The sequence below is a fragment of the Gossypium raimondii genome, chromosome 7 (assembly GCF_025698545.1).
Source record: "Gossypium raimondii isolate GPD5lz chromosome 7, ASM2569854v1, whole genome shotgun sequence".
NCBI classification, from domain to species: domain Eukaryota; kingdom Viridiplantae; phylum Streptophyta; class Magnoliopsida; order Malvales; family Malvaceae; genus Gossypium; species Gossypium raimondii.
This window is the reverse complement of record NC_068571.1, coordinates 22244155-22266497: the sequence shown is the minus strand read 5'-3', so window position 1 is coordinate 22266497 and position 22343 is coordinate 22244155. Positions and strand designations below refer to the sequence as shown.

Here is a 22343-nt window from a genome sequence, read left to right as displayed (position 1 = left end):
TCCAATTTAGTCCCCTGAGCATGCGAGCCACGTATAAAAAGCCTACATCTCACAAGTTTCCATGAATGACCTCCGGTGCACTTTCGCTTAAGTTGTTTATGTACATCTCTAAAATTTAATTTTCAGCCTGAGTATATAAATATAAAAAAATTATTAATCTGAACAGCATAATAATTAACTATTTAAAATTAAAAATTTTGATAATATGTTTTTAACATCATAATAATTAACGGATTAAAATTAAATAATATTTTCTTACTATGCCGGAGATGTGCTTGTCAGCCAAACGAAAAACTGATATGCCATCGAAGAATTAATAAAATAAAATCAAAGAATTAAGAAATTAAGAAAAACTTTGGAATTGAAAATTTGGATAAAGAAATCGAGAATTGAGAATTGAGAATTGAGAATAACAAATTGAGAACAAGAAAATTGAAAATCAAATTGTAAAAATTGAAAATTAAAAGTTGAGAGTTGAAAAAAATGAGAATTTGAGGGTTTATATAAGGAAAAAATGGTTGTTGTGATCCCATAACCGTTTGGATTTCTGCCCGTTGGGAAAAGATACAGTTGGATAAAAAATGCGTCATACAGGGCACATTTTCACTAAACTGGTAAAGAAAACATGCCACATAGAACACATTTTTTTAGATGAGAAGAAAACACATTCTACATAATTCACTTTCTCTGCCAATTCAATGTAGGACGTGTTTTCTTTTCTTTCTTTAAAAACAATTTAAATTGATAAATTTTAAAAAAATGACAGTTTTTCATTTTTTTTCCGCATATTTATACAAAATTTTCCGAAGAGTAAAGGTGTTCAATCAGTTAAACGACCGGTTAATCGACTCGAACTACCATTAACCGAATTAATCGACCCTTTAAACCCTTAACCGTTAACCAAACCAAAATTTTTTCAAAAAAAAATTAACCAAACCAAACTTTTTCGATTATTTCATTCGGTTAACCGAATTAACCAAAATTTATTTTTTTTTTTTGTTAAAATAAGTATAGAACATATCAAAAATTAACCAACTTAACCGACCGATTAATTTATATTTTTAAAAAATTAACCGAACCGATAGAATACTTATATATTATAATATTATTTATTAAATTTGGTTAATTCAGGTAACCGACCGATTTTAAACCGAATTAACTGTTAACCAAACTTTCAAAAAATTATTAACCGACCCCCGACCGAATTAATTCTGTTAACTGACCGATTAACCGAATTCGGTCGGTTAACAGAATTAATTCAGTTTTATCCGAAATTTACACCCCTACTAAAGAGATGATTATCCAAATTTAAATAAAGGACATATTTATCTTAGATTTATTTTTAAGGTATATATATATTTTTAAAGAAAGTCATGTCATGCCACACGTCAAGTCTGTTATTCACATTTACAATGTTAGCAGTCAAACTGACCAATCGGAAATCTCCATTAAGAGAAAGACTTTTTTTTCAAAGAACTCAATAAATGCACTGTTTAAGGGCAATTGTTTTTTTTCTTTAATTTTTACAAAGGAACTTTTTGACCCTCAAACCGAAAATTGGTTTATAAATGCAGCAATATAAATATATTATGGAAGCTCGATTATAGCATGAATTAATTTTGATAAATATGTACAAGGTTAATTGTTATGAAAATAACTGTACAATTCAACGGATTACAGGTCCTCCACATGCACCAATAAATGGCATGTCATTATACACTCAACCCTACAGAAAAACAGCTTAAACCAAACATGACTGATGTATACCAAACAGATATGCAGACTCTGACCAATAACTTCACTTTGTGCGACTAAATCAGCAAACTTACCACAACATTCGACCATTTAGTCCAATTTGTAAGCCCAACCATGTTTATCCAAGTATGCTTGGACTGCTTCCTTTATTGCCAAGTTCGGTACAAGTTGGGATTGATCAAGCGGTTCGCGCGTGATTGGATCAAATTTACCAACCTGATTTCCAGCATGTAAATGATTGATATTAGTGTTCTTTTTCTTTCTTTTAAAAAAATTATTTTGCTAAACAACATCCAATATTTCCAGAGCATATCACCTTCTGAAGATGGTCAAGGATCACTGCTCTCTCATACGTAACTCCACTTGGAGTAATGACAGGATCACAGAAGATATCAAGTGTGATTTTACAGCACAAGTAATCCGGCACCTGAAACTATATATCATGTCTCCAAAACAGTACAAACAGGCTTGTATAATTGACAATGGAAAGAACGCATTCTTACCTCACAAGGGATGTCAGCTTCACCAGCTTTCCTAAACACTTGCCTCAGAACCTCCAGTTGTTTCATATGAGAAATACCAGCCTCATCTAAGAAACCTTCTGGTTGAGAATCATCAAGAAAATGTTTTTCTCTAAGAGCAGTTTCACAAGCCTCCCTGCAACATAGAGGAAATAAATAATTGCATGAAGCAAAAATAAACATTAGGACCATTTCTCCATCAAAAAGTTCCAGAGAGGTAAATCATTCCCCTCGAAGCAAATGTCTTAACTCACAGGGATGACATACTTCAAACTTTGCAATTCCCATGAACGCTTGGAAGATGCATGCTCCCATAGCATGTACTTTGCTTTTGCAAGCTCCTGCCAAATCTCATCTACCATATAACCCTTTGGATTTGCACCCCTTCCAAGATCCAAAGCCTAAATAAGCAGATTAGCCTTTCTAAGTAAAGAATCATTTTATACATATAAAATAAAGGCAAGAGAACCCAATACCACTCAATAATTTGTTCAACCAAAATTTCTTACAGTGAACAACATCTTTGCATATGTATATATATTCCAGGAAAAAGTTAAACAATATTTATAAGAAGAAAGAAACTGCATGCCCAAAAAGGATTTCCGGAAAAACTTGTACATTACAAACTACGGCATTCAGCATTTCAAAACATTATTGGTTCATAACCCTAAAATATTAGTAACACTCACTACAATTACCAGACTTCAAAAGCCAGTGCCTAGTTCATTGGCTTAAAGCTTATAGGAAAATCATCAAATCAGACAAGAGTAAATCCCAAAATAGCCTCACTACATATTTTAAGGAAACCGCTTAAATCATCAATAGTTTACTCTATTGATGGTATTCATCCCCTTATAAGCAAACATCTTTGCAACAGCAAAAACAAAAAGCACAGGCCAATGTTCATTGTATTATTCACAACAATAATGACAATGAAGAAAAAAGTTGCACTAATATTAGAACCACTTTTCCACCCCCTTAACATAAATGCTCATTATGGTTAACATAGTAGACCTCAAATTCATCCACTTATCCTCTATGTTCCATGAGCTAAGATCAAGCTTGCTAAATGTAAAAGGCAGGAAAGAATCCCCCAAAATATCTGGCAACACAAATGGCAAGAAAATGTTTATTGTGCAAAATATCTTTCACAAATTATCTTCCTCATGAAATGATATTTTTCCCCTTATTGCTTTTACTCATCCCTATCAAGAAATGGTGGAACAAAAAAGAAAAGCTCTCAGATATATCCTAAATCAAAATGCATTCAGTTGTCTTTTTCTTGCCAAACAACATCCCCATTCCCTTGACAAAAATCTTTTTGTCAAGGATCCAAGTCTATATGATATACTACACCAAACGAAGCCATCATAGCAGACAAAAGATAAACAAAAGCAAAAGATATTCTGTTTCTTATATATCATTTGTTGAAATGGGGTCCCTATGTTCATTAAAAGTATAACCACCAAAGGAAAACCACAACATGGACCAGAATGAAGATGCATAAGACATTTACAATGAATATAAAACTCAGCAACCGCCATGCAACTGTTCGATAAGCAAATAACAGGAACGTCAATAACATGGTGGAACACATGCATGCTATATGTGATGGTGAAAAAACCACAAAAACTAATTGCATGTATTGACTTTAACAACCTTCACTAAAAGAGATTAAAAGTTTCCAAATGCAACCCTAACAAAGTTATCATTTCTGATTCTTAAGAAACAAAAAGATTCATCGTGTCATATATACCTTTTGCAGTTCCTTAACCCCTTCATCTAATTCTTGCTTCTGAAGTAAGGCAAGTCCCAACATGTAGTGTGCCTATCAAGTAACCATAGGTAAGTATACCCCGTCAGTACTAAAGGAAAAGGTATGCACAATAAGCATACACTAAGCCAAACCCCAGTTTTGATGTTCCTAAGGGAGGAACAAATGAAAAAGAAAATAACTAGGAAGTTAAAACTTGCAGTAAACAGGTTAGCAAGTTGGAATAAAAGAACATTAAAATGAAATTTTTTAACCCAGTAGATAATTCAGATTTTGCATAAAAAATGGCAAAAACAACCGACATTGCAAAATCAAGTTTGATTTTACTTGGGAAAAGAAGAAACTGCCAGAAAACCATTAGATTTTGCATGGGAAATTAAGTTAAACAACCCAAGTCGCATGATTATCTCAATAGTTCCAAACCAGCTTTTGATAGGTTTATAACTAAAGACTAACATAGCAAGGTATTTGCCACTTTAACTTCCAGAAGTCCTTAATTTTGCTTGAACCCATCCCCAGTTCCAATCCTACTCAGTTTCCAATTGGCGCTTGAAAGTCGACTAAACAACTAAACTTGACTCCTTTCTTAGGAAATAATCAAAGAGTTATAGATGACCTGAAAATGTCAGGCCGGTAGAAGCTTCAATCACCTTAATACTCGCCTAAGAACTTATTTTATTCTGCTATACATGATTTAGCATTACATCCAAAAGGGCAAAAAGAAAAACCAAAAACAAGGCAACCAAGAAGAATCAAATTTCAAGACATGGACGGGTCAGGGGTGTGTGAAATGTCATGATAATTAGGCGCACAACAAACCCTAAAAATCAGCATAACGGAATAAGAAATGAAAGAAGATTACCTTGACAGAACTGTAGTCAAGCTGAATAGCTCGCCGGCAATCCTCTTCCACTTTCAACCATTCACTGCGTCAAACCAAGAAAAGAGATACCTTCAAAAACCTTTTTTCCTCTTAGGAAAAAAAGGCACTATTTTTACATAAAAATTAATTATAAAAGGATTGCGTACATACTTCCGTCTGCGATGGCAAAGAGCGCGATTCGTCCAATATACAGGAACATTGGGGCATAACGTAATCGCCTTTAAACCCAAAAAATTACATAAATTTTATAAAAAATAAAAAAATTTAAGAAACTAATATAGCAAACAATAACAATTTTTTTTCAAAAAAAAAAAAGGGAGGAGAGGAAGATTGTAGACCTCAGTATAAGCATCGATGGCTGCCCCAAAACGATCTTTCTTGAAATAAATGTTGCCATCTTTCCTCAATTGCTCCGCTTGTTTGGCTGCCGCGCTTAATGCCGAACCTGACACCATTTCTTTTCCTGAATAAAATATGTTAACCGTGAAGCGTAAACCAACGAAATCTGCGATTTGTTTCTTTTTTTTCCTCTTGAAGTTTATCTCTACAAAAAGTTTTTTTTTTTTTTTGAATTTCAAATGTGGGAAATGAAATGAAGAAGGAAGCAGCAGCGCGACTTCGAAGAGGATTCAAGATTGTTCCAGGTGAAAGCAACCTCAAACGCAGAACCCTTGCGATTTTTTTATTTTTTTGGCCTTCTATTATGATTTTGGGCAGTGATGGCGTTACCTCTTGAGGATGCACTTATCTCACAGCCGAATAGGATTGGATGATACATACTTTAACTCTTAATTTTGGTCAATGCTGTTGGATTTCCTTGTTTTCTTGTATGACTTATGGATTTGAGAATCATTTTTCTCATTATTTTTGGATATTTTTTATATTTTAAAATCGAGTTAAATTTATTTATATTTTAAAAATAGTTGAGAATGTGATAAATATTAAATTTATTTAAATTTTTATTATATCTTATAAAATATTTTACATATTATAAAAATTCACAATGTATAATATAATTTTCAAATTAAAATGGACTTAACAAATATTTGTATTCGATATTTGTTGTTGAATTATAAGTAAATAACAAAATATTTGTATCGATAACAATCTCTTACTCTAGTGATAAAAATATTGTATTGTAGGTATAAAAGTCTAGATTTAATTCCAAATAATTTCATATTCCATCTTTAATTATTAAAAATATTATTATTTTATTAAATCAAAAGTAAAATAATAAAATATTTATTTTAAGTTTATAATTCACACAAATCTTAAATTTAATTTCGAACAACTAATCACGAAAACAATTCTTCTTAATTCTTATTTAAACTTGGGCGTAATGGATAAGGTGTGTGAATGTTAAATAAGACAATCTTAGAGTCGATAACATAAATACATCGCATATATAAATATAATGATATAATCCAATACATATTAAAATCGAAATCTCTAATAAAAATTGAAAAAAATTACACCAATTATATATATATATTAAAATTATAAGCATTTTTTAATTTTTTATTTGGTCAATTGATCCCAGAATGCTCCATGTGGCCCTGTCACTTGATAGATTGAATTTTTAACATGCAAATTTTTATTACAAACTTTAAGAAAATATTGTACATTCAGATTTTGTGTCAAAAATTAATTTGGAAATTTGGATTCAAATTTTTATTTATGAACTTTGAGAATAGTTACTATTACAAAGAAAAATTCTCATGGTTCTTCTCTTTGATGGAGATTCGACCCAAGGGTCGTGTAGACATGATTTTGGAAGGATGAGATTTGCTTCAATGTGTTGGGAAATATGTCCATATTGTAGTAAACATGTAATTGTTATCTATTTATTTGAACGATAAATAAATAAATAAAGTTAATTTCGCATTTCACTATTATATCTTTTGTATTTATGTCTTTTATATTTTACATGCATAGCAAAATTGTGACAAGCAAATATTAGCTAATTTATTGTCTAAAGTTCAAACTGAAGATAAGTAACATTGTAAAGAATGTTTACATTGTGAGAAAGACAACTTACTTCAGTAAATAATCTAAATGAGTCGTAATCCCATAAAAGAATCAAAGTGAGCATTTGATTCAAATATTGAGAAGGATTATTGTGTCATCTACAATCCCAATTGAGGAGAAGGTTAGTCTTGGCTATCAAAGCAGTTGACTCCACGAGTAGAGACATGGATGTATTCATTGGTAAAATGATACATTGGGCAGGACCCAAGATGAATTAATTTTGAATCCGTTTGTGAATTAATTCACTTGTGACATTCATGGTGTGATTTACCTAAATCCTGAGTTAGTCATTGACCATGCGTATGCAATTCATGTGCTTTGATATAAGTGGAGGCTTATGCTCTAAAGATGATCGAGCCCGTAACCGGTATGCTGGGTACATGACTTGTGTATGGCATGGCTTTAATAGCAACAGTGGAATTCATAGCTCAATTAAAGAGTTAATAATATCCTCTCATTGGCATTGTGTGGATTGATAAATATGGAACATGGTCACGGGTTGCTTGTTCTCAAACGAGCAACTTATCACAGTCATTTCTTGACAGTGATCATATTAATCATTAAGAAACCACATATAAGGGTAACACACACATGATAAGGTCATTGGACAAAGCAGTTGGATGAATTACTTTCGTAAAGAGTATACAATAAGGAGTTTTCAATCATGTTACTTCTTGTGGACTGACTCCATGATTAAGTAATTGTGAATTATCGGAATGATGCTTTTGGACATAAGTGCAATCACTAGAGCCTAATTTTATATGTATTATTGGTCCCTCCCTCCGCTAGCTCAACAAAAGCTCGATCGGACTACATTTGAATTAGAAGAAAATTCTAAGATTTTGGGAATAATTTAATTGAGTCGATTTATTCGATGTGAAATTAAATTAGGTGTGAGAATTGTTCAACTAGAGAATTTGATTAAAGAATTTTCTTGAAAATTAATTTGGATAATCTAAGTGATTTTTGGAAAAATTAATTTTGATCAAGTAAAATTAATTAATCAAATCAATTAATATGATATTTTTGGAAGTTAATTTTCAAGTTAGACAATTGGCACAATGGGTAGTTGAATTTGAAAATTGGACCTAAGATCGTAAATTAGGCTCGGGAGTTCAAAACCGAGACCAAGACCCAAAAATTGGTCAAACTAGGCCCGATATGTGAAACTGGACCGACGGTCCAAACGATGGCTAGACTGAACCGGTCAAGTCGTCATTGACCTGGACCGGTCGGGTCGTCATTGACCCAAACCGAACCAGCAGCAGCCGAATGGCTCGGGGTGCCGTAAGGGTGTCGCACCTGCATCACTAGACACGGCGGTGTTGGTGGCTGGGACGGCAAAGTCCCGGTGGCTGGCGGCAGTTGGTCGTTAGTGGTTGAGCAGTGGAAGAGTTACACTCCTAGTAGGACTCTATCAAAGAATTTAATTTTAGATTAATTATTCTAAAAACAATATTATTTTAATAGTTTAATATTAAATTTAATTCAATACTTATCTTAATAGTATTTTATTAATTTAATATTAAAGTGATTATCTTAATATTAAATTTAATTTAATATTTATCTTGTAGATAAATATTCTATTATTTTAATAAAATTTAATATTAAATTTAATCTAATATTTATCAAGATAAAAATTATATTAATTTAATATTAAAGTGATTAAGTTTAATCATAGTTGAACACTCTAAACTCTCCCTATATAAAGAGAGCATTGGGTCATTATTTACACACTTGAATCCAAGAGAAAGTTATAGAGAAAATTCTCTAAAGAGATTATTCCAGAAAATTTATAAAGATATTTTTCTGATTTATAACTTGACCCAAAAGTTTAGAGAAATTGTAAAATTACCTCACTGATAATTTTTTTGTAAGATTTTCTAATTCGAAGCGAGTCCACACTCGACAGACATGAGCTTGAGGATAGCGGAGAAGACTACGCGGTCAAAGCGCTCATCCTAGACAAATCAAAAAGGTGCAATTTTGATTAAGTGTTTATTACATTAGATATCACAACCAAGATCTTGTTTTGAAAAAAATTTAAAATTCTAGTTTTTCCCTAAATTTATTTTCCGCTGCGTTTTTCAAACCCATTTTTCCAACACAATGATCGTCGAGACTTGATATTAAAGTTGAGTTTGACAAGATGTTTGCTTGAGAATTTGATTGAATTGGATTCAAGTGTCTTTTAGACTTGATCTTGAATCAAAGATATACGCTTCAAGGGTTGTTGAGACTTGATTTTGAAAATGAGTTTGTCTTCAATTGAATCGGGTTGAAAGGTGACTTTCTTCATAAATGGCTTTTGGCTTCCTCTCATTGGTTGAAAGGTGGCATGCACATAAGCTTTACTTTGTTCAAGGTTACAAATGGTCAATTTGAGTAATGGTTTTGTAAATGAATGAAATGGTTAATGGTTGTATATAACAATGATGTTAATGATTTGGAAATTGTTTTGCTAAACAGGTTGTATAAACGTTAAATGATCATTTGAGGCCTTGAGGGCATCCATGTTTGCCATACGTTGGTTAGAGAATGTGTGAAATTGGGATGTTAGTAACCTGTCATGAAAGTCATGACTTTGCCCCTTGAATGTACGACATCAATCCTTCTTATCGCGGCATCCCCTATTGAGGTTGTCACGTTGATTTTGTTTTATTTTAAAAATTTTACAATTTGATCCCTAGGTTGCGAAGCTTGGTTACTGTCTTTAATGTTGCGACACCAAGCCTTAGAAGTCACGACACCCACTTGAAATGTTTTGAAAACTTTTCAGTTTAGTCCTAGTTCGACTCTGGGATGGTATTAAGCTTTCGTAAGCTCGTATATGACCCAAAAATGATTTTATATAATGTTTTACACTTTTAATACATGTAATTTAATGATTAACAATGAAATTTGTTTGTAACCAATCCCAATTGCTTTGGAAACAAATGTGGCATCTTGTAGCTTTGACCCGCCAATCAGGTCCAATATGGGGTGTTACAAAAAGAATCTACTGTTTGTCCCTCTGCAGCATACCCAGGCATTTCTGGTTGATAACTACTCATAGGTGAATGTCGTTGCTGACCTAAACCACCCCTTGTTTGGTAGGACATACATGACATACGATAATCATCATGTAGTAGACTAAGGAAATATGTAGATTGCGGTTGGGCATGCGCATGGCCAGCATGCCTCACAGGGTCACGTCAAGCCCGAAATAGGGCTCGGGATCCATTGAGCAAATACGATTTATAGTTTTCCTTTAACCAATCATTGTAAGTGAATGAACACTTGTAATTGCCTTGGCACTGAAAATCGTTACTCACTGTCTACTATTGGTTAGCCCATAACTCTATCTAGTATTCATGGTAACTGGCCAATGGATTTCCTGCGTGTTCCGCTTGGTTGTAGAATGCTATCCATCAATATTCATCAGCTTTGCGGAAACAAGTTGATGGTACCCGAATTGTCTCATTACCCTAACAATCTGCCAATTTATTAATGGTGCACAAACAAGCCATAATTCTACCAAATTAAATATTCGGTTTGGTATGACCACCCTTTATATGATCCTTTTTGTACGACTGCAACTCAAACTGCATAAAAAATGAAATAATTAGTAACACAAACATTTAGGGCCAATTCTTTAATCCGGTTGAAAAGCACTTTTACACCCAAAAGTGATTTTGGGTGAAAAGTAATGAAGAACATACTTCATTTGGGGCCAGTAGACTAACTTTCTTGAAGTACTTTTGGGCAGATGAAAATGCAGAAAATTTCTGCTTTTCCGGCCAAAAAGTGCTTCTTAGCTGGTCTTTTACTTTTTTAGCCCCACACACAAACTACTGCTGCTTCTTAGCTGGTCTTTTACTTCTTTGCTCTCATCTCTTCTCTCGCTGGTTCTTTGTTCCTCTACTGCTTCTTTGATCCTCTGCTGGTGCTGGTTCTTTGTTCCTCTGCTGGTGCTGGTTCTTTGTTCCTCTGCTGGTGCTTTGTTCCTCTGCTGGTGAGTTTATCTTTTTTTTCATAAGATGAGTTTTGTTGCCTGAACTTTTATGCATGATGAAACAGATGATATTGGCTGCTAAGATAATGGACAAAACAAATGATGTTAGCATAGGGTTTCTGGAATCAAAACCCAAACCAAAATTTAACCCTTTCTTTGTTTTGGCATGCTTTATTTATTTGGGGGGTTGTAAACCATGTATTCATCCTAACAAAAACTAAAAATATTGAGTTAAAATAGAAAACCTGTTTCTCTGGCTCTGTGTCTCTCTCTATCTGTATCCATCTGTTCTGAAAACCCGGATTTGATGTTCTACCACTCCCACCAAATACAGCAATCCCTTAATGCAATCTTTAAGTTCCTGTATAACAACAGACCAATCAGGTGGTAAAGCACAAACCTTCACAAAGGAAACAATTTCAAGTTCAATCCTTCTAATCTAACTTAAGGAAGTAAACCTTTCTTAAATGAATGTAAAGTTCAAGCTAAAAAGGCAAAAACCAGTCAATGAATTAATTAGAGCCTAGACTTCAGTCATTCTAATATACCAAAGTCCAAATCAATGTGACACAAAAAACACTTAAAAAGCATAATAGCTATATTTAATAGATTTTGTTTTCAGCAATAGGTTATTGCATTCTAATTCCACTAACAAGCCAAAGAGAAGAAACATATAGTTGAAATTGGTCAGTTTTCAAATAGTTAAAACTTTTGAATATAATACTGGAAACTAATTTTCTAGTTTCCAAACATTTCTCAGCAACCAAACAGGACTTTACAATATCACAGTTATTGCAATTTTCAGTAATAGATTAAGAGTTTATGACATTCTTAACCCCATTGATAAGCCGAATATAAGAAACATATCTTCAAAATACTTCAAAACTAATTGGTTCGTATAATCTAATAATTCAAGTGAAGGATCTTTACAATGCACAGATTAATTTACATGCTCATGCTAACAAGTTAAAATGCAACATTTTTATAGTTGAATAGTTTAAAACAGTTTCAAATCACATTTTAGCATAAGTAATATATAATAGAGGGCAGATATTATGTTCATGACATTGATTGCATAATTTTTTTTCCAGTTGATTACTGGTCTTCCATAAAATGGGAGAGATTGCTAAAACTATCCAAGTATATAATAGAGGACAGATATTATGTTCATATCTCTATACTTATGTCCGCATATGCATTGGACACGAATACTTAAAGAAAAATAAAGAGAGAAAGCAACATTATTTCAGTCTATATTCTCAACTCTTTCCTTCTTGTGTCATATCATATGATCTTAAAATGATTACATGATACTAATGTGAGAAGAACATTTTCTAGTTTGGCCCAGCTTCTAGAGTCTGTACATCAAAAAGCTCAACTAACACGAATATAGGGTTGGATCCTACAGGAGGGAAAGAAAAAGAAGAGCCATTGAGCTTCTGTAAAAGCTAAAAATTGGCTTTCCAAGCATAAAAACAGAAACTTGAAATCAAAATGTCTGAAAAATGCTGAACACTTTTTTGAAACTCTATTTCAAAGTACTATTGATCCATCCTTTTCAAATAGCTCTGTAAATGACTAATTAATTAAATATATCATCAAAGTGCCTATTCTTTTTACTGCAATAAATTGAGCTCCTTAACAGTTATTTATATCCAATTAAAGCCCTTAGCTGGATAAAAAATGCCATGTGGTTTAACACTTTGCATCTCTTTGCCAACTAAGATAAAATGGCACATAGAACTGATGGAGTGGGATAACATAGCATTAGTAGATGTGAAAAATATTTAAAACATATATTTTATACCTTATTTTTCTTTTTCATTAACACCATATGCCAAAAATTAAGTGTATGAAATTATTTTGTAATGTTCCCCAAAACAAACTAAAATCTAGGTGGTGTAGAACTCAACCTAGCTAACCTAAATCCCTAAATAAGAAGGCAATGTAAAATAAATTCAGAGGCTTCTAGAAGATCATAGCTGAATCTGCTGATTAAGAAACAATATTTAAGAAACAAAAGATATTATAATCATTTATTTTAAATATCAGCTTTCCACAACCTTATTAAAAACTAATGGAATAAAGGGAAAAAAGACCAGAAACTTGTAACCTTAACAATGCAGCATCGTTCAACACGATAACTACAACTGATTCCAGCTCCCCAAGCACGGGAACGGACATTGTTCCTAAGTTTAGAGGTGTAGCCTAGCAAATATTGGTCCTATAATGTCAGAATGTTGCATAAAAACATAATCTCATAGAAAACTCCAGTTATTGAATACTTAAATTGTGTGTCAGAATTGAACCTTCATTCCATCAAAAGCAGTTCTTATAGGATCAATGCCAGCCTTTTTCTTGCGTTTGATCCTCCTCCACCTATAATTAAAATAGCCTTTCTGCAAACTAAGATAAAAACAATCTTAATACCAGACCACAAAAGTCCATTGTATAGAAAACAAATGCCTAACAAAGCCACAAGAAAACCTCTACCAAAACAGCATCATAAGAATTTGCACTCATAAAAACTCTGTAGTTATAACAAAAAAAAATAGAATAAAGTAAAAAGGCAATATTAAAAAAGGGAAGGAAATAATACCACTCTCCGCAGTTTTCTCATGTTTGGATATTTACGTATAGGTCCATAACCAAGAACTCCTGGAACTTTTCTTCTAAGGAAGCAGAATGCATGATACAAAATATATCCATAGATAGCACTTCGAATGAGAAACCAAACAAACCATTTAAAGTCATCTGTCCATAAATCCATTCCTAGGTTACAAACCAGGGTTTGGGCTAAGTCCCAAGCAATCTAAAGAGACATTTGGGAAGCAATTAGGTAAAAGAAGGGGAAAAAAAGAAGAAGATATAAAAGATGGGGGGAGAAAAATTTATCGAAGAGAATGAGAGAACGGCAGAGGAGGCGTGAGAGAAGAAAAGAATGTAAAAGGTCTTTTGACTGAGTTGATTTTTTTTTTTTGAAACAAAACTGAGTTAGATTTTCTTGAATGAAACAAAGGGACTAAAATCTCACAAATCACTTTAAAATTTATTCACAAGCAATAATAATTAATAATCATCTTAATTACAAACTATTTTAATTACATAAATATTAATTACAAACTTATAATTACATAAATATTAATTACAAACTTGTGCCTATAAATGTTCATCAAGAGTAATTTTAGTATGTGTTCTGGTGATTTTTTTCATTTTTAACGATGGTAATGATAAAGTTATATCATTTTACCATGTTAATCAATTTATTGGATTATTTCATTATTATCATTATTACTGTTATTTGTTCATGTATATAGTTAAAATTTTGATACACATGTAAACATATATACTTATGTGACATTTGATTTTCTTGATTGCTTTCTTGGGTGAAAGCGAATTTGTTCAGTATCATAATAGATGAGTGCTTGACTATTGAAGTTAGTGATGAAAAAGTAAAAGCAATGTGGGATAAGAGATTGATAGAAATATTTTGTGATATTTGTATTAAAGAGATATTGAAAGGCAACAGGCCTGGTACTCATTTCACAAGAGATGGATGGTTGAAAATAATGACAAACTTTGAGAAAGAAACGGGCAAGGGTTTTTCACAAAGACAATTTAAAAATAGGTGGGATGCCCTAAAAAAAGAATGGAAAGCTTGGAAAAAACTTAAAGGCGAAGATACTGGATTAGGGTGGAATCCTATAAAAAGAACCGTTGATGCATCGGGTGAATGGTGGGAGAGTAGGCTCCAGGTACATTAATAATTCTAAATATTTTTTTTTCCTTATTTATGATGTTATTGATAATTATTGTTATTAAACTATCATTTTATATGTAGGTTGTGCCTGAAGCTAAAAACTTTAAAACATCGGGCATTGATCCTGAATTTGAAGGGAAGTTGGACCAAATGTTCATGGGGATAGTTGCAACAGGTGATAAAGCATGGGCACCTTCTTCTGGTACACTCCCTACTGATTTTTTGGAGGATGTTAACAATGAAATACCTGAAGAGAATGAAGAAGAAAATATGAGAAATGATGTTCACATTTTAAATGATGTTCACATTTCAAATGATGTTCAAATTGATGGAAACAGGTAGAAAAGAAAAAACCCTGAGATGTCAAGTTCACATTTTAAAACTGGAAGAAAGAAATCCTCAAAGCAAATTGGAGGGGTTGCAAGATTGTCCAATCAAATAGAAAAATTATGCAATGCAGCTGACAGTATGAGTCAAGCCACATCTAGTTTGACTCCTGTTATGGATCCATTTGGTATTCCACAAGCAGTCAAAATGCTTGACAGCATGTCAGAAGAAGTTCCAGAAGCTAGTCCGCTATACTTTTTCGCACTTAGATTATTGCTCAATAAGGACAAGCGAATTATGTTTTTATCAATTAATCCCAAGATTAGAGCTTTGTGGCTTAAGACGGAAATGGAGGATAGTTGAAAATTTTCTGATCTTTTAGGGTTTAAAGCTATCTATTATGTGACTAAACAACAATGCTAAACTAGTTTTATCAATAGTTATTTATGTTTGGTTTTTGGATATTGAATTTATGTTCTACTTATTTATGTGAAATCTAGTTTTATTAAAAGTTGTTTATGTTTGGTCTTTAGATATTGAATTTATATTCTACTTATTTTTTACTAAATTAGTTTTATCAATAGTTGTTTATATGTGATTTTGGATATAAATTTTTTTCACAGGTGATGAGTACAGTCGATGATTATAGCGGTGATGAAAGTGACGATGAAAGGGAAAAGAAAGAGATTTTACAACACATGGAATGTTTTAACCGATTATTTGTTGTTGCATCTTCTTCCGTGCAATTATATTACGAGAAGTATATATTGAGGCAACCATGCATGGATTCAAAACAATCAGGTGAGACATGGATCCGAGAGATTCTTGACGGTCACGAATCACGTTGTATGATTAATTTTAGGATGTCTAAAATGGTATTCACAAGTTTGCTGAGAGTTTTGGAGACAAGATACAACTTGCAAACTTCAAGAAGCATATCTTCTACTGAAATGTTGGGAATTTTTTATACATCTTGGGCACCGGTGCAAAAGTTTCCCAATGTCGAGAAAGATTTCAAAGATCTGGATCAACAATAAGTCGACACTTTACAGTTGTGCTTAAGAAAGTTTCAAGGATGGCCACTGATCTAATTGCACCCGAAGATCCTTTTTTTAGCTCAATACCCGAACAAATACGTAATGATTCTAGATATATGCCGCATTTTAAGGTTAAAATTTAATTTTATATTATTATATTTTAATATATTTGGTCGACTAAAATATGCACGGGATTAATATTATTATTTGTTCAGGATTGCAAAGGTGCAATTGATGGTACTCACATTGCGGCTATTCTTCCACCAAATGAACAAATTCCCTATATTGGAAGAAAATGTATCCCGACTCAAAATGTTATAGCAGTATGTGATTTTAATATGTGTTTCACATTTGTCATGGCTGGATGGGAAGGATCGGCACATGACACTAGAATATTTCTTGATGCAATTCGAGATCCAAAAGACAAATTTCCGCACCCTTCAAATGGTTAGATATTTTATTTATATGTGATTTTTTAAATAATAAAGTATAAGTTCTTTAATTGATAATTTTTATTAAAAAAATTCTTGAATTAATTGTTTGTTATATTATGACTTGTAGGAAAATATTATCTTGTTGATTCTGGGTATCCTCAAATGAAAGGTTATCTCGGACCATATAGAGGTCAGCGATATCATTTACCTGACTTCCGTAGAGGTAGACCAATATCTGGTAAAGAAGAGATATTCAATCATTCACATTCATCATTACATAGTGTGATTGAACGAACTTTTGGTGGTTTGAAAAAAAAAATGGGCCATTTTAAGGGATATGCCAAGTTATAGTTTTGAAAAGCAAACGATGATCGTTGTTGCTACAATGACGATACACAATTTTATTCGAAAACAAGTCGGTCGAAATGATGCAGATTTTATGGAATACGAAGATATTAACTGGGCATATGAGAATAATATTGATTCAGAAAATGTTCATGGTCGAGGAAGTGATGATGATGATGACAACGACGACGATGAAAGTGACGATGACGGTGAATCAAACAATTTTAGTAGTTTTGAAATGGAATTAACAAGAGATGCTATAGCTTCTAGTTTAATGAATTCACTTTAAATTGTAAATGCAATTGTAAAATTTTTAATATTTATATCTGATATATAAATATTATCCCCTTTTTAAAAATTCAATCCAAATATATGTAATATTTTAATTTGTTAGGCTTATGTTTTCTATATTATGTTAATATCTAATATGAGTTATATATTCAAATACATTTTAAAATAAAATAATACAAATGTGTTAAAACATTAATTAAAAATAAAAATAATTTTTATAATAATACAATTGTGTCAATATCTAATTACAAATATTTAATTATTATATTTAAATATTTAAATATAGTTATATATTCTAATTAAATTTAATAAATAATTAATATTAATTACTTAGAAATATTTAAAATTAATATTATATATTAAAATATTAACAATAAGTTATAATAAATTATTTTATATTTTGCATAAATATCATAATATTAACTAATTTGAACATTATTTAAATACATATTTGTTACTTTACAATATCATGTCTAAATGGACATTTTATTTTTCAAAAGCACTTTTTGACAGTAATACCAAACACTCAAAATTTTCAAAAGTACTTCTCAAAAGCACTTTTCCATAGCACTTTTTAAAAGCACTTTTCAAAAGTAATGAAGAACTGGCCCTTAGAAATGAATGGTCTAATTACTGCAATCTCCCCGGCCCGTAAATAAGGGTCTAATTACAAAGCTTTAGAAATGAAGTTGCAGCCAAGAAATGAACACAAATCATGCAAAATGATAATTATAAAAGTTTAGGATACTAATATGGATGTCCCAAAAAAAAATACTAAAAAGGATAATAGAATCAATACCCTCAGAATCTCATGTGATGGCCGGATGGTTAAGGGTATTCACCTTCTCAGGTGTTCACATTCCCAAGTGTGATTTGAGTTCAAGTCACATTTTTTGTTCGGGTTTTACCTTGTTATTGTAATTTAAAAAAAATCAACATCCTCAAAATCAACTCTAATCAGGCACATTCACCCCCTCTTGAAGACTAAACAACTTTTAATAAGTAGAAAGGTTGCATGTGTTCACAAATAATCCTTTTAGTGTAGTTTAATTAATTGTATCTCTTCTTATCTTTCAAGAAAAAGAAAAATTCATTGAAAACAAAAGTCAACTTAAACCATATAAATATTGCATTTGCTTAATGGCCCTTAGCCGAAACTAGAGGGTAAATTGGTTAGGGACAAAACTCGGATGAAAGGTCACCCGTTCGATAAGCAGTAATTGAAATACTAGATATAGAAAAAAAATTAGTATTTAGATCTTAAATGCCGTATAAATATTTCGTATGGTATTCATTAAATATGTTATATTAGTATTAAACAAGCTGTTAATAAAAGGCAACTTTAATTATTAAATTAATCTATTTGCTTTATGAAAACTGATAAATTAATGATAACTTTATAAAGTAAAGTGATGTAATTCAAAATTGAACCCAGTCTCACAATTTACAAGAAAAAGAAGAGCCAAATCACTATTCATCTACTTGGTAAGAATAGGGTATGTTAGTGCGTAGTCAACTCTTTAATTATGATGTCTAAGTAAAAAACCCTGTTAATCTTAATTAATAATAAAAAGAAAAGGAGGGATAATAGTGATGATCATAGTGCAACGGTGGAGTTAGAAAATAGAAAAGGGATTAGGTTCACGAGGACGAAGAATTTGGGGTTTGAGCCATGTATTGTTTTTATATACATTAGGAGTGTCCTGTTGTTTAACCATATTTCTGCGGCCACCATTTGCGAATATTCCTTGTACAAACAACTCCACATCAATTCTTTTAATTCCTTCCCTGCCCTCCTCTGAAAACCCCTCCTCCGATACTAATTGTGCCGGAATATGCGGAGGTCGTTGGATTAGAAGAATTAGTTCCCAATCAATCCCCTTGAAATAATCGTGTCCCTTGATTCCCTCCAGTGTGATCCTTTGCTTTGGATCCTTCTCTAACAATTTCCTTATCAAGTTCCTCAACGGTGTCGGTTCCCCCATTAGTTCCGGCGATTTCGTTAGAATGCGGTAAAAAGTTTCTTTCCTGTTTGATCCCCTAAACGGTGTCGTGGCGTACAGCATTTCGTGTAGAACGATCCCCAGGGACCACCAATCCACAGAGAAATCATGACCTTTGCCGGATATGACTTCTGGCGCCACGTATTCCTCTGTTCCAACGAACGAGTTGGATTTATTTACAAAGCCTGACTCAATATGTTCCGAGTTGACGAGCGCTTGGTAGGACGAGTCGTAAGGGGCGATACCCGAGTTGAAGTACCTTTTAAAGGGAAAGAATCGATTTCTCTTGACAGAGTCCGGCGGCTTCTGAGTGACCGAATTGGGAGGTGTTGGAGAAAGTTTCGTGGAAAGATCGAAATCGACAAGCATGATATGGCCATTTTCTTGGATCATGATATTTTCAGGCTTCAAATCTCTGTAAACAATTCCTAAATTATGAAGATACTCCAAAGCGAGAACCAATTCCGCTGCATAAAACCTAAGAAGAAAGAAATTATGAACAAAACAATTAACATGTGTTTGGTTCCCAGGAAAATGATATATGAAATTACTTGGTTCTTACTTTTTTACCTTATAACATCGTCGGTAAACATTTTCTCAGTCTGTTTCCTTCTCAAAGAATTAAGATCACGACCGGGACAATAATCAATGGCAAAACCAACGACTTTATCGGTTGTTAAAACTCCTCGCAATTGCGGCAAAAGCTGGTGGTTAAAATTCATCAACACTTGCTGTTCAAATCTAACCCTTCTATACTCGTTCCTTTCAATTCCATTGTTACCCTTCACTCCTTTATTACTCTTCTCGATGGAATCTCTAGATATAACTTTCAAAGCTAAAATTTCCTCCTTCAATTTATCTCTGGCAAGAAACACCACTCCTTTCGCTCCTCGTCCTACAGCCGTCACTACTTCTAGGCAATCTAATTTGAGTGATGGTACTGAATGCACGTTGAATTGTTTAGCGTCGACCATGGCGGACGGAGGCTGGACGGTTGGTTTTTAAGATTGCTTCCTGGGTGTTTGAGGGAGAAGAAGAAATACAAAGTTTCAATTGTATGAAAGATGAGAATGATAATGTTGGCGGCGAGAATTTATAACAGAGGATTGGTTTTCAATTTATAAGGAATCAAAAATTGGAAAAAACGAGTTAATTTGTATTACACTGGATTTGGACCACGTGAGATAATTTGGCTATTACGCGTGACGTGGCGTCATCAAAGGGATTTTTAATTTTGATTTATTATTAACAAATAATTTTATTTATTTATAGAAACAAAGGGGGGAATCGGGTGATATGAGTGATTACGTATTGGTATTGTTGTTCTGGAAAGCTGTTGCTTCAGCTGGTGGGCGACGCTGTAACGAGTTCCCACCGAAAGTTACCTTTTAAAGTCTTTTTTATTGTTTCCTTTTTTTACGAGTGCAACTACTTTTTTTTAACCGTTTTTCATACGTAAGCTAATGCATGGAAGGGTGTAACAAACAATGCTTGCCTTTCGGGGAGTTCCAATTAAGTAACTGTTATCACGAACCAAAACTCCTCGCAACGCTATGGTAATGGAACAAATCAAATTACAACTTTCCAGTTTAATTTTTCATGGAGATGACAACAACTTATTTTTGGTTAATATCCCTACTTATTTTAATTCATACTTATTATTGAGGTTAGATCACTAATTAATCAGATATCAATTCAGTTGTGAAATTGTTAAAATATCATTTCATATACAAATTAAACTATACTTTATGAGTATTTTTCAATGTTGTTTGAACCATATTGGATTAGTAGGTCGAACCGGTTGGATCAGGAACCGATCTGAAGAGAGGCTTTGACTCGATTGTCTCGGGAACTAATACAAATCGATTGAATCAAATTTTATTAATTTTGAATTTTAATAATTTTTTAATTTGACCGGTTTGACCGCTGATTTAGTTTAAGAAACATTACTAATTTTGTCCTTTACTATATAATAAAGAAATAAAAAGATTGATCATACTAAGATTTGAACCCAAAACATCATGTATAATAAATATAAATATTTATGTTTACCATTATAACCAAAACATCAATTAATTTTTATATGAACTTTTAATGAATATTTTTATAACATAATTTTTTTACCTACATCATGGGTGCATCGTACCATAAATCTAATTTCTTATTAGAGTTACCAGATATCAATTCACTTATAAAAGTCACCAAGTACCCTTATTATTTTTTTTATGCTTACAGTAAATTCCTTTATTTGAATTGGTGTTATGAGTTAAAATTGAAAGAAGAAGTAGAGTCGGTAGTTATAGTACATAATGTTAATGGTTGAATTTGGGTTGGTAAGGGAGTGTTAGCTCAATCGATCAATCGTAATAGCCAAGAGGGGGTGAATTGATCTTTAAAAATTGTGGTAGCAAAGACAATAAAATGAAACAATAAACACGAAGGATTTAGAGTGATTCAACCCCAATTGCCTACTCTACTACCTTAGCTTTCTACCTCCAAGAATTTTCCCAAATTCTCTAATTTTATAAACCTGACGACAAGGTTTAACCTTACAACTTCCTTAAGATTTCTACCCAAATCTTAAGACTTAAACCCTCTCAAAAGAGTAAACAAATGAGCAAACAAAGAAATAATCCTTACAAGATTTCAGGCCCGTTCTTGACATTTTTGGGGACCTAGGCGTAACAATAAATTGGGGCCCTTTTAAAAAAATTATAAAATGTAAAACAATAAAATAAAACTAGTAATAAAATAAAAAAAATCGAGGCCCCTTCTATTTTTTTCTTTTTTTTTTCATGTCTGCAATGAAGCGTCGATCAAAAGACTTAAAAGGCTAAAAATTTTTTCATCTTAAAAATTGAAGAAAAAACTTTTTTTTGGGCCCCTTCCAACCTTGGGCCTAGTATTTATAGCCCTTGTCCAACTCCCAAGCATGGGTATCACGATATCCAACTCTTAAGGGATCCTCCAAGTTAAGACTGACGAGGATATCGTGATATCGCTGATGAGGTAGACAAAAAAGACCGTAAGGGTAGCCCTTGTCCAACTCTTAAACCAATCAAAGAAACACATTTAGGGGCATTTTTAGTATAAAAATGGGTTAGAAACATTGCTAAAAGAAGCTAAAATTGGCTGAGAAAAGTGCGACTAGATATATTTAGACATTTTTGTAACACCCCTAACCCGTCTCC

The 22343-nt window shown here is 32.6% G+C and overlaps 4 protein-coding genes across 14 annotated transcripts; 1 reads left to right on the top strand and 3 right to left on the bottom strand.

Moving 5' to 3' along the window:
- Nucleotides 1–1585: 1585 nt before the first annotated feature.
- Nucleotides 1586–5614, bottom strand: LOC105784691 (E3 ubiquitin-protein ligase CHIP). Of its 3 annotated transcripts, none has more exons than XM_012610609.2 (8): nt 5272–5613; nt 5084–5151; nt 4913–4976; nt 4033–4104; nt 2544–2677; nt 2259–2412; nt 2072–2188; nt 1586–1971 (listed from the first exon to the last, which is right to left on the bottom strand). In XM_012610609.2, the coding sequence occupies exons 1-8, from the start codon at nt 5386–5388 to the stop codon at nt 1846–1848; spliced, it is 852 nt and encodes a 283-aa protein (XP_012466063.1). In that variant the 5' UTR covers nt 5389–5613; the 3' UTR covers nt 1586–1845. The 3 variants fall into 3 exon arrangements, with proteins under 3 accessions (XP_012466063.1, XP_012466064.1, XP_012466065.1); XM_012610610.2 differs by having other exon boundaries at nt 2072–2182; nt 5272–5610; XM_012610611.2 differs by lacking the exon at nt 4033–4104 and having other exon boundaries at nt 5272–5614.
- A 4858-nt stretch (nt 5615–10472) lies between these two features.
- Nucleotides 10473–13892, bottom strand: LOC105784687 (probable inactive ATP-dependent zinc metalloprotease FTSHI 5, chloroplastic). Of its 7 annotated transcripts, XM_052633604.1 has the most exons (6): nt 13555–13892; nt 13265–13354; nt 13069–13163; nt 11201–11316; nt 10663–11030; nt 10473–10545 (listed from the first exon to the last, which is right to left on the bottom strand). In XM_052633604.1, exons 1-4 carry the CDS (start codon nt 13723–13725, stop codon nt 11268–11270), a joined length of 405 nt encoding a protein of 134 aa, XP_052489564.1. In that variant the 5' UTR covers nt 13726–13892; the 3' UTR covers nt 10473–10545; nt 10663–11030; nt 11201–11267. The 7 variants fall into 7 exon arrangements, 5 of the variants coding, with proteins under 5 accessions (XP_052489564.1, XP_052489563.1, XP_052489562.1 ...); XR_001130620.2 differs by having other exon boundaries at nt 10473–11030; nt 13265–13361; XM_052633603.1 differs by having other exon boundaries at nt 10473–11033.
- LOC105784686 (L10-interacting MYB domain-containing protein) lies at nt 10811–17216 on the top strand. Of its 3 annotated transcripts, XM_012610602.2 has the most exons (4): nt 10811–10955; nt 15666–16210; nt 16295–16526; nt 16641–17216. In XM_012610602.2, the coding sequence occupies exons 2-4, from the start codon at nt 16118–16120 to the stop codon at nt 16862–16864; spliced, it is 549 nt and encodes a 182-aa protein (XP_012466056.2). In that variant the 5' UTR covers nt 10811–10955; nt 15666–16117; the 3' UTR covers nt 16865–17216. The 3 variants fall into 3 exon arrangements, with proteins under 3 accessions (XP_012466056.2, XP_052489561.1, XP_012466054.2); XM_052633601.1 differs by lacking the exons at nt 15666–16210; nt 16295–16526; nt 16641–17216 and adding exons at nt 14466–14710; nt 14797–15553 and having other exon boundaries at nt 10815–10955; XM_012610600.2 differs by lacking the exons at nt 10811–10955; nt 15666–16210; nt 16295–16526; nt 16641–17216 and adding exons at nt 14387–14710; nt 14797–15553.
- Nucleotides 17217–18530: 1314 nt separating this feature from the next.
- Nucleotides 18531–20250, bottom strand: LOC105784685 (serine/threonine-protein kinase OXI1). Its single transcript, XM_012610599.2, has 2 exons — nt 19723–20250; nt 18531–19630 (listed from the first exon to the last, which is right to left on the bottom strand). Exons 1-2 carry the CDS (start codon nt 20124–20126, stop codon nt 18766–18768), a joined length of 1269 nt encoding a protein of 422 aa, XP_012466053.1. The 5' UTR covers nt 20127–20250; the 3' UTR covers nt 18531–18765.
- Between the last annotated feature and the right edge of the window lie 2093 nt (nt 20251–22343).